This window comes from Lepisma saccharinum, chromosome 20 (assembly GCF_977018435.1).
Source record: "Lepisma saccharinum chromosome 20, izLepSacc3.1, whole genome shotgun sequence".
NCBI classification, from domain to species: domain Eukaryota; kingdom Metazoa; phylum Arthropoda; class Insecta; order Zygentoma; family Lepismatidae; genus Lepisma; species Lepisma saccharinum.
Window position 1 is genome coordinate 6,829,094 of NC_139248.1, and position 12,359 is coordinate 6,841,452.

At 37.0% G+C, this 12,359-nt stretch overlaps 1 protein-coding gene across 1 annotated transcript in view; it reads right to left on the reverse strand.

Moving 5' to 3' along the window:
- LOC146003801 (putative inorganic phosphate cotransporter) overlaps positions 1-9,164 on the reverse strand; it is an 83,442-nt gene extending 74,278 nt beyond the window's left edge. Inside the window, exons 1-2 of the mRNA XM_083142219.1 lie at positions 8,950-9,164; positions 7,299-7,495 (exon numbers count right to left, since the gene is read on the reverse strand). Coding sequence (XP_082998345.1) covers positions 7,299-7,495; positions 8,950-8,974 — 222 coding nt within the window. The 5' untranslated portion in view covers positions 8,975-9,164. The remainder of the gene's footprint in view (positions 1-7,298; positions 7,496-8,949) is intronic.
- Positions 9,165-12,359: the final 3,195 nt, after the last annotated feature.

Genomic DNA, 12,359 nt, shown 5'->3' on the forward strand with positions numbered 1-12,359 from the left:
GTTGGCGACTCTGACCACCCCTTTCGCATTTAAATATTTTGAGTTTAATATGGCGGATGTTCGCTTGGATGTCCCCCTAGGCCTAACCTGTTTCTAACATGGCCATTTGTATCCAGCCTAACTCTCTTAGATTTTATAGGTGCTGCTGAGGGACTTTTGGATCACCCTGTAATTTGATCTATTGTAGATCCACAATTGATATAAATATTCTAATTAAATACTGGTTATGTAAGTGCTGCATTTTGGTCAATTTTGTCTATGAATAGCATTGTTAAAAACTATTATTATTATTACTAAGATATTTCATGGAAAGTTCAGCCCCTCCATGGAAGTATTTTTTTGTAATAGTTTTCAAGTATTTATTCCTGTATAAACCAAGGAACCCCAAACATTGTTTGGAAACTGTTCGCAAACACCCAGCAGAAGCCAGATTTTGGGCTGGGTATAACATTTTATACATGCAGCGGGTGCATAGCGTCTTACGTCATTGCCATCCCGAGAATTGCAAGCAGATTGTCCACGAGCGGGGGAGGGACAGACATTCTGTCCTACGCCTATTAAAATAATAGGTCAAGGATTCTTCTTTGTTGATCAGACAGAGCTCTACAATTAAGCTTGTTAGGTTTTTTTACTTCGTGTTCTCAATATTTCGTAGTCTAAGCGCCATATGGCCTGTTTATGGTTTTGATCCACCATCCAACCTGCTTACAGTGATCGTTTTCCAAGCAGGGGCGTTGCCATCAGCCAATGGATGAGGGTGGGGGCTCTACCCCACCGTATAATAATAGTCATCCCAAGAGAAATATTACAGACAAGTTTAGTTGTCCTCAGTTCCCGACATAATTGCAAACTGTCATTATGAATATCCTCAAGTACATTAAACTATACCAATCAAAACTGAGAACCGCACTGGTCAACTCAAGACAGGAAGACAAGAAGAAGAAGTGCAAAAGATGTTCGACTGTTTATTTTAGACAGCTGTCTTTCTATGCATGTATGATTGATGAAGGGGGAAAGTTTTGTAAAATGTTATAAACTCACATTCACTGTTACGAGCTCCATATGCCGCATTTGTCAACAGTGAAAACGTTATTCTTTTGTTTATTGAAGAAGACATTATTCACTAGTTATTAGCATCTGAAACTTGTGAAGTGACATATCGTGTTTGTGAGACCCAGGGAGGGATTTATAAAATTTAGACCCCTAAGCTATCCTTTGTTTTGGGCCCTCCTGGCATTATTATTACTATTATATTGTTAACAGTTTTGTTATCAAAGTACTTCACTTCCACTAATTGCGTGCTCTGTATTAATAACTTGCAAACTTTAAAATATACACACATCTGATTAGAAATTATTCATTAAACTTTGATAAAACAATACATTTAGATTTAACAAGAGAACACTCTCCTGAAACTGTTTCCTCCTGGCTTTCATGGCAGCCAACTGATAAATGAGAGATTCAAGTCCAAATCAATTTCTTGCAGGACATCAGAATTCGCTGTGAAAGATGCCAAACTAGAAAGTCTATTATTCTACGCTGAATTTATGAGGGCGGTTTTAATATTGAAACACTAGAAACTCCTTCTTTCTGACTTATTTCATGAAATAAGCAAGTAAAAAGACTTAACATATTGTTTTATTGTGCTATTATCACAACATTAAAGAATTTAAATAGTCCATGCTCTTTGTCAGTTCTGCCCAGGGTTGTCAAGTGCCAGCGGAGAAACGCGCTAGATTTCAGTTTAAAAATCACCAGAAAAGCTCTAGGCAACGCAAAAAAATCACCAGACATAGCGCTACGTCATAAAAAGGTCAATTATAGCATAAAATAGTATAAATTCGTTAAGCATCATCATCTGATAAAGAAAACGTTTTCTTTATGAGAATCTTGGCCCATGGATAGTTCGTTCATCTATTCCCAAACTTATGCATTGTTTCGCTTTCGACAGAACTTTCTGTGGTAAAATGTAATTGTGATAAAAGCCATAGCTACGGATTGGAAAAGCGGTGGGCGGGGGGGGGGGGGGGGGTGGAAACAAACTGGACGCCTAATTCAATGAAAGTAATATTAACTGTATATCGTTGCCATTATGAAATGGTAATAATATCCGTTCCAGTGTATTTGAAATGCGTAGTTACAAATTAATTACATTGCATTAATGTAGATTTTTTTAATTCCCCAGTGAAGCTATAACTCATTACAAATTGATTAAAAGCATGAGATTCTTCGCACCAGAATTTACGAGAAAATCTAGAAAATAATAAAATAAATGAAACACCAGAATTGCGCCTTTGCGCAAATATTAAAATGTTGGCACTAGTCCCACGTCTCAAAACACTAGATATGATGTGAAAAGCTCCAAATTAGCATCCATGGCGGGGAGTGGGGTAAGACTTCGTGATGGCTGACGCGGCCCTGTGGGGATCTCCAGACAGTTTCCCAGCGTATTTCCCCGACGAAGTTGTCATGAACAATAAATAAATTAAACTCATTACAATTTGAAAATTCACATGCAATTTTTCGCACCAGAATTTACTCCAGAAAATCTGAAAAAACATCAGAATTTCGCCTTGGCGCAATTTTAAAAAATTTGCACCAGCTCGAGGTGTCAAAACACCAGATCTGATGTAAAAAAAAACACCAAATTGACAACCCTGGTTCCGCCCAGTGATGTGCGTCTACGCGTAAACAACGATAGTCTACAGTCTACACCATGGTTCTAAGACTATTTTTTAATAGTAGGTTGGCTCATCCGGCGGACGACTTTCGTCCCTTCCAGCGCATTACGTCATCTGGTGAGCAAATGTCGCAGGCAGCGGGTAGAAAACACATAGCAGGGGTTCTTCTTCATTGAATGAAGTTTTCCGGGGCAGGTTTAAAACCTTATTTACTGCTTAAAAGGACTGGTATTTCTTTGTACACAAAGTCAGTAAAAGTAGGAATGAATAGAGCGTAGGGGAGGAGCATACGGAAGAAAACCTGTAGCTAATTTAGTCGCTTTTTCCTCTGTACCTCAAGTTAACACATGTTGCATTGATCCTTGTAAGTGTTTGGACAATGTGATAATATTTTCGCATTTTCACCATGGCTGTTGCTTTTTTCTTCTATATTTCGCAAAGGCAAGTAACAGAAATGCTTTACCCGGTATGCGAACTTTTGTAACTCACTACACACTACTAAATGATATATTGTCTGATGATACGTAAATTTAAAATGAAGCCTACATATTTAAATTCCTAAAATGTAACGTGTTAAAACACATTCTAAGATCCTTCAGTGTCATTGTACTAATTTCAGTTAGTTTAATATACCCATATCAGTGTTTGTGAAAAGTAGTAAAAAATAGGTTAAATATAGTACATAGGGAGGTAGTCAAGGTAGTCATCCAAGATATAGTTCGTCGGGTAGAAACAGTATCAAAGAAACAACAAAAATCTAAATTGAATATTTTCCTTTAATGGAAGAATGAAGAATATAAATATAAAATTTTATATAGCGTTTTTTTTTCTTTTTTGTAAATGATATTTCCAAAACGCCAAATGTTTAGTTACATTATTTATAATGTAAGTTTGTACTGCAATTTTTTTTAGTTCAACACAAATTTTATGAAGTACACAAACAACATTACAGTACCACACGTACAAGCACAAGGGCTGACGTAATCCTTCTTAACATAGAATCAAATCCTTAAGAACAGTGACGCAGGAACTGGGGGGGGGTTTACAGGGGTACATTGTACCCCCTAAATTTTTGAAGGGGGTACTGTACCTCCTAAATATATTCTAGTTGTACCCTTTGTACCCCCTCAGATACAAGATGCTACTGTTAAAAGAACCTAGTATTTTCTAATTGCTCAATATAAAAAGTGTAAATTGTAAGCATTATTTTCCTTACCACAGGAATTCAAACAGTTGTAAAGTTATTCTACATGTACTACATTGTTCTTGCTACTACAGTTAGTTCATTGATCTGTGTGTTTGGAAATCTTTTTAAGGAGATGAAAATTATTTAAAATGTGTGTGGAACGATGGAATGAGCTAAAGTTTACTTTCAGAAAATCACGCTGCAGACGAATTCCCTTCGTATAAGGACGGTACATGTTTTGTAAACAAGTGATCGCGTCGATTCGAAGATATAAATCTGCATCAGAAGATTTTGAATTTTTCAAATGGAATTTTCCGAAACGAAATACTTCCACAATTCCTCCCTCGTCTTGTTTTCGAGACGCGACACGACAGACCAATTTCGGGGGTACAATATACCTCACCGATTATTTTTATAACTTCGTCAGAGGGTGTTCGGAAAACTGTATTTAAACCTATATATTAAGAGATTTTTGTCTCATCACGATACCATTCCTAGTTGAAATGGATCAGCGATATTTCCTAGACATTAAAACAGGGTGCGATTTGTGATTTTATCAGAAGGAGACATTACCTATGAATTAGATATGCTTAGAATTGGACATAAATTGCTTAATAACTAATTTTGATATTGAATGCAACACAAACACAACACAATTTCAAGTTAAATTCTAAAGTCAAACTGTAAGAAAATTACATTATTCAGTTGAATGCACGAAATTAATGAGACACTGCAGGTTCGATGATTTGCCAGTTGGCTTGTCAAGGACACTGAATCCATTTTGTTGCAAATTTTTCTGCATTAAAACAATGCACTGGGAGTCTACAAGTATTGAAAGAAAAAGAAGGTTTAAACTTCTAAATGATTTCTCTAATCAGTTAAGGTAAAGTTCATGGCACTGACCCCGCTTTCACACTCAGCTGTCGATATTGGTATAATTTGGATTGGATTCACAAGGTCTTTGAGTGAGGTGGGAATGTCTATTGAATTTTCTTTGTATATGCGAAAATCTTCGGCTGGTGAAGCGTACATGCTTTCGCTTACATTCAAGTTCACTTTTTTATATAAAGGAGGAATTAACATGTCACCATAAAACACACATATGTATCTGCATTTAATACGACTACACCCGAAAATAAACCTAGCTCTTTAAACCGGCTCTTCATATTGTCCACCAACCATTGAAAAAAATATTTCGAGCGTATGGTTTTCCTCTAACTTTGCTTGCTCTGAGATATGAAGTATTTCGGTTTAGCATATGCAATGATAGTACTTTCAGCGTTTGAAGAACAACATAAGGTACAGCTAATTACATTACAAATAATAAGGCAAGACAACGCTATAGCTGTCAACAAGCGTTCGAAAAGTGCTGTTAACATACGTCAAAGTTTTCGTATTTGATAGAAAAGTACATGTCAAACACCTTCTAGAAGTCTGAGAAAATACCGAATACATGGCTTCTAAAGGGCACTGCATACGGTACATATCTGTCAAAAATTAGTTTAATGGGGGTTCTAAAAGTACGATATGTTTAAAAATATGATTTTCATATTCAGTGGGTGGGAAATGATTATTCCTGATTTGGAATGAATCAAGTTAGAGGAGGGGGAATGTTCCTCACTCCCTTTACAACCTGCATTAAAAGGAATACATATAACTTTGCTCGCAATTTTCATATTACAAACTCCTGATTTTCCATCCTATTAAATTCAAAATGAGCTCAGAATAAGCTCCAGAACTTTATATGTTTTGGAATTGTTATCTGGTCTTGAAACCTGTTTTGAAATAGTCATATATTGTAAAAGCTAAATAATAATAAATAAATAAATAAAAATTATTTAGGCAAATTTTGCATTAAAAACTCTATATTCGCGTCTAAAATGGAATTCCCCATGCTCCACATTTTACCTAGGTATACATATGTGTGTGAAGTACACACGCTTCTACAAAGCCAAATCCACTGTTTTCGTACATTTTCATCTCTCGGAAATCTAAAATACCTAACAGCTCCTTCTTTAGTCTTACGGTTGTAGTTATTACATCGGAACATAGTACAAGCCATTTTGAAGAAAACTCTCACTAAAGAAAGAAACGTCTATTTGTTAGCGAGAGACAAAGATTCACTGCCAGATGTAGCGGGCGAAATCTCGAGTTGCTCACCAGTTGACGTCACAGCTGTCCCGGCGAACCCCCGGCGATGCGCATGAGCCTACCATGTCTCTTAGTATCATGGTCTACACGTAGACTATTTTATACACGCAGATGACGTAATCTATGTAAACAACATGGCGAAAGGTGATAAGTTAGCAAATTGATTTGGTTGATTTGTTGTTTTAAGTCCACTTTATGCACAGTAAGGCTAATCGGGACTGGACCTACAGTTTAAAGTGGGATCCGAACCACTTGTGCCTCCACCGGGTATCGAACCCGTGACCCCTTGATTACAAGGCGAAGACGCTACCACTGCGCCATCGGGGAGGCCCTGATAAGTTAGGAAAGGTCGCCGTGGAAGTAAAACAAAATTATATTGCGTTTCAGTTGCTGATGTGCGAGGAGAATTTTTCATAAGCTCCCTTCCAAATTCGAACAATTTCTCACTTATGGAAAAAACGTAACATAGGAAATATTTTAGTGTTTTATGGGGAAAATACTAATTTTGTCTCACGACTGCCATCTGTTTTTGTTTTTTTTGCATACTATTTATCTTCTTCCTCCATAGTTGATGAGAGAAGAGAAGAGATTTTTTGTTGTAAATAGGATTCTTTTCAGTTCGTTAGGAACCAATATAGTTGAAAAGATCACTTTCCTTTCATGAAAGCCTTGAAAATTAATTTTAATGCACTTTAGATTGTCTGCGTAGTCTCTGTAAACTACAACCCAATGCAATCTACGCGTAGATTACGTGTAGACAACGCATGTAGACGTAAACGTATAGCGTACGGCACGTCACTGTCTGCCCCTTCAGCGTCTCATTTTTGTGCTGCCCCCGGACTTGCGGCCCCTACGCTATAAACCTAGGGTAGCCTAGTGGCAAATCCTCTTGGTGAGACCCCTGTTGCTGCTTTCTTGAACTGTGGACGTAAATAAATCTTACATAAGTTTCAAGCTAGAGGTCGATCTGGAAGTGAGGACGTTCATAAGTAGTACGCGTGAGACTGACATTAGACAGGGAGTTGAGATCATTGGTTTATTGTTAGTTTCGTTTCTCTGAACCATATTCATTGGTGATACTGATTATAATTCTTACCCCCCGTGGCGGAGTGGTTAGCACATCGCGCTACGACGTCAGGAGTCCCGGGTTCCAATCCCGGCCTTGGCATGGATGTTGGTCCATTCATCAATTTCATCATATCATCACCCATCCGCATCTTCGCAAATTAGCCAAAAGTGGCACAAAAAGCGAATCAACTAATAAATAAATAAGTTCTTACCATCTCTTTTTCCTCTGCCATGTCTTCATCTTCATAGTCGCTGGTTTCTTTGCAGTAGTCCGTCAGGTTGTAGTCGGAGGTTGTCCCTTCCTTCACCATTGCAACAATAGCCAGACTGAGGTTCACACGGGTGAGGTAGCAGACCACAGTCGCCAGGAAGCAGGCAACGGTCAGCACCGTCCGAGCTGGAATCTTATCTATCAAGAGAGGGAGAAGAGAGCGTTATATCTAAGGCCCGGGACTTCATGTCCTATAAAACTGTAAAATATGTATGTAATTATGTCATATAAATTCGAAAATATGTCATGAAAAATTACAAATATGTCAGAAAAATGCAGAAATATTCCCAGTAAAGCCAAAAATATGCACAATAGTACTCTCGAATTTCTCCCATACCCGATAGAGTAGAGTAGGGGCTGTAATGTACCGAATGTTATTTTTACTTTTGACTGATTTTTGTGAAAAGCGAAAAAGGCAAAGAAATGAGAACGAAACTTCTATACTTCCCGTGCAACAATGAGAGAGAACATTTTTTCTCAATAATGTTTGTATAGCTATCAATTGTCGGCGAGATAATAAAAGTGGGGTATTATTGTTCTGTTCTAAGAAAAGACGGCACCTTTCTTCCTCCGTAATTTCCATATCCTGCCATCGACAATATGAACTATCCGTTGTGCTAAAGCTACGAAGAAAAAATTATGAAATAACCGATTATGTGCGAGAGAATTACGAAATTATACAGAAATATGTCTTATTACAACAAAATTGAAGAAATATGTTGTAAAAACGCGAAATTGGTGAAATATGTCAAAATATGCTTTGTCAAGTTTGTCTATTTCGGCTGATTTTCATCAGATATGTAAAGATCTCACCCCAATAATAGATCCGAAGCCAAATGAAAAATATGTTATAACATAAAGTCCCGGGCCATCTCTAGGGCCAGGGTTTCCAGGGGTAGAAAAAAACTACAAGTAATTCAGGCACCAGCCCCTTTTTCTCAGGAGCCAGGCTTTTTTTTTTTCAAACATGGTCTAAGAAAGCAAAAAATCCAACGAAGATAAAGCTACACATTTAAGGCAAGAGTAAATTTCCATGTCCATACAGTACCGTGCCATGAAGGCACATTTGGGGGATGTGTGGGTAGCACCCCACAAATTCTCGATCTCGGCCATTTTGGAGGTGGAGCATCACGCTCCGGCCGGGCCGGCTATTGTAACTGGATTTATGTCGTCAGGGTAATAATTTCGATCTTTAATAATGTCACAAATTGTTTTCAATTAATCCACTTTTCTGAAACGGCCAACCTCTTTTCCCCTGGCATTTCCATCAGCTGTTGCACCGATTTCTAGAAATCTTTCATGGATGCTAAAGAGTCTCACCCCTTTTTCCCAACTTTGTAATTGTCTCTGGCAACACCATAATAAATAAGTCTTTTCAAGGAAAAATAAGTTAGGCATTTTCTTTTAAGATCAAATATTCGAAAATTTAATTGAAAATGGCAAAAAGAAAAAAAGATAGGCAGTAGGATACAAAATAGGCAGAATGAAATAGCTTCTAAGGCGTTACGAAAAACAAGAAAAAAAATTTATCAATAAATGCAGCAGGAAAAAAAGGCATTTTACCAAACTTCCGTTCTCAAATAATGACTCACCATTGAATCTCTTGCAGCGGTCCATCTTTCCCTCTTGCGGGTTCTACAATAATCGTCCTGAAACCTTTCCAGTCAGTCTCTATGGAACCAGATGCAGAGCAGAGGAACGCCCAAGAAACGTCTGGCAAAAGTTCTTCCTCTTGATGAACTCAGGTCTCCCACGCAGGAAACTCAGCCACTTAAGAGTTCGCTTCTGATATTGTCTCTTCAAAAGAATGCTTCTCTCGCGACTGTGCCATTTAACAGTCCATTCGCAGCTGTCTCGTTTTCATTCCAACTGGAAGAACGCTGGGCGATTCCCCTTCTGCCCCATTCCCCAGTTGGCCAATTAGCAGTCTGTTTAAGTTCTGCGTTGATTACTTGATGTTGTAATTATATGGGTGGGTCAGTACGGTACAGTGGAATGCATGGCTGTATTTAGAGAGGGATTTCTAGGGTTCAAATCCCCCTCGCCCGAATATTCTCACATGTTGGATTAATATAAGTTCAGAAACCAAAATCTGTAACTAATTTTCAAAAAATTATTCGAAGTTGCAAAGAAATACAACAAGGAGACAATGTTGAAACAATCCATCTAGAATTTCCATACATTTGGAATTCTGAAACTTGAGTGAAACAGCACTTTTTTTTTTTAATTGCAGCCCACCCACGTGACCCCTACAATTTCACTTCTGCTGTCCTCTTTCCAGAATTATTCCTGGCTGGGTCAGACTGAAAGTTCCCTTATGATTGTTCCAAATTTCCTTTCCAACTTTTAAATTCCCTATTCGATAAAGTTGAAAATCCTCCTTAATATGAGTTGAAACCTCGGATCCCCAGTTTTGTAGCGCGTTATGTCCACGATTGCGGTTACAATACACGGACCAGGGTAAGTTTTTAAAAAGAAAAACTGTTTACATAGTTATCAAAATTCCAAAAATTAAGTTTTAAGGTCAAACAATGAATATGACTAAAATTTCCATCTAACTTTTAAAGCTTTTTCTTGAAGGTGTTTAAAATTTAATAACAAAGTAGGATAATTGTGCATTTCAGTAGTGTGTGAAACGTAAAAAAGATTTTTAAAAAAATGTGGCGGATTGGATGTTCACTCATCTGCTGGACTGAGTAAGCCTCCTCAAGGAAATAACAACAGTAATAATAATAATAATCAATAATAATAATTATTATTATTTTGGAATAAAATTGGTTTATAATTATAATATTTTAATTATTATAATATAATTATTGTCATTATTTCTATTATTCAAATTTCTGGCCACACCCATGAGAACAATTATGAATGACCCCCTCCGAAAAAAATGTCTGCCTACGTGACACGTTCTTTAGTCAAAAGAACATGATTTAACTAAAAGAACAAATAATAATTTCACATGAAAGACTCGAAAGCATACACGTGATGCCTCTCAGGGTATGGGGTAATATCTCTCTTTGTTCAAACCAAATAAAAATCAAAGTTAAGTTTGCACTAAGAAAAAGGAAGTCTATTTTACTTCTTTGCAAACTAAATACTTATATTTCTAACATATAATACATGTCACTCAAACAAATTAAACTTCTTACAATTCAACTTGATCACTCTATTTCAAAAACCCAGTCCGAACTCCTAAGTCAAGACAAAAGACACTCGTAATTGCCATGGCAACAGCTCTTAACAAGATAATTATATACAGGTTAGTCACTATCCTGACATTATCAGTGATAGGTAAATTACAGAAATTAATATTAAAAAACAATAAACATTTGCACAAGAGAAAAGATAATTAATAACAATAAATATTTGTGCAATGGGAAAGGACGTGTCATACGGCCATGGTGGGATGCATGAGAATTTGTCGGCAAGCTATCCAGGACTATTTTCTTAAATTTTTGTCTTGTCCTACTTGTTCTTGAAGCATAGATTTTCATGAATTCTGGTGCATCAGATTGTTTGGCGTTTTGTTTCAATTCTTTGATTGAGTTGGTGATTTAAGTCAACTTTATGCACAGTAAGGCTAATTGGGATTGGACCTACAGTTTAAAGTGGGATCCGAACCACTATGTGCCTCCACCGAGACCCCTTGATTACAAGTCAACGACGCTACCGTTGCGCCATCGAGGAGACACTCTTTCAGTTCTTGAAACTCTCATCGCATAACGCAAAGAGAATAAGAATTGACCCCTTCAATTTAGAGCCAGCCCCCGTGGCGGGGTGGTTGGAACAGCGCTCTACGACACAAGGGTCTCGGGTTCGAATCCCGGCCTTGGCATGGGTGTTCTTTGTGAGTTTCTCTTCATCATATCATCACTCATCCTCCTCTTAGCGATTAGCCGAAAGTGGTAGAAAAGCAAAGTAATGTAAACCAAACCAGTCAAAACCCCTCAGTCTATATGCAAGCAAGTACCGCGCATGCGCAAACAACAAGCCGAGACGACACCGTGTTGAGAAAACCTCCCAGTAACATGCAAGCGACAAGCAACCAGACCCGTAGCCAGAGTTGATCTCCAGGAGGGTGGGGGGGGGGGCTTTGTAAATCAAGTCCATTTTTCAAAAGTTTATCAGTGTTAAATGATAAATTAACATTAATTTATTAAAAAGTGGGAATATAATCAAAATGTCCATCAGCTATTCATTGATTTCAAAAAAGCATATGATTCGGTCAAAAGAGATAAATTATATAATATATTAGTAGAGTTTGGAATACCTAAGAAGCTTGTTAATATGATAAAAATAAGCACCAGCGAAACAGAAAGTAAAATTCCTGTGGGTATTAATATGTCTGACAAATTTACAATTCATGATGGGTTAAAACAAGGAGATGCATTATCTCCATTGCTCTTTAATTTTGCCTTAGAATATGCTGTAAGGAAGGTAAAAGAAACTAAAGAAGGACTAAAATTAAATGGTGTGACTCAGTTGTTAGCATATGCAGATGATGTAGACTTACTGGGGGATGATGTGAATACAATTAAGAGTAATGCTAAAATATTTTTCTAAACTGCTAAAGATATAGGTTTGGAAGTTAACAAAGAGAAAACTAAATATATGCTTACAGGCCGAAACCAAGTGTTAGGTAATAATCAAAATCTAATTATTGATAACAACTCGTTTGAACCAGTTTCCAAATTCAAATACTTAGGAGTAATATTAACAAATGAAAATTATATTAAAGAGGAAATAAAAAGTAGGCTTAATTCAGGAAATGCATGTTACTTCTCTCTTCATAAACTTTTGTCTTCTCGTTTAATATCTAAGAAACTAAAAGTTAAAATATACAAAACAGTAATTTTGCCTGTAGTATTATATGGATGTGAAACTTGGTCCCTTACATTGAAAGAGGAACATAAATTGAGAGTATTTGAAAATAAGATCCTTAGGAAAATCTTTGGACCTAAAAGGGATGAGGAGACAGGTGAGTGGAGAAGGTTACATA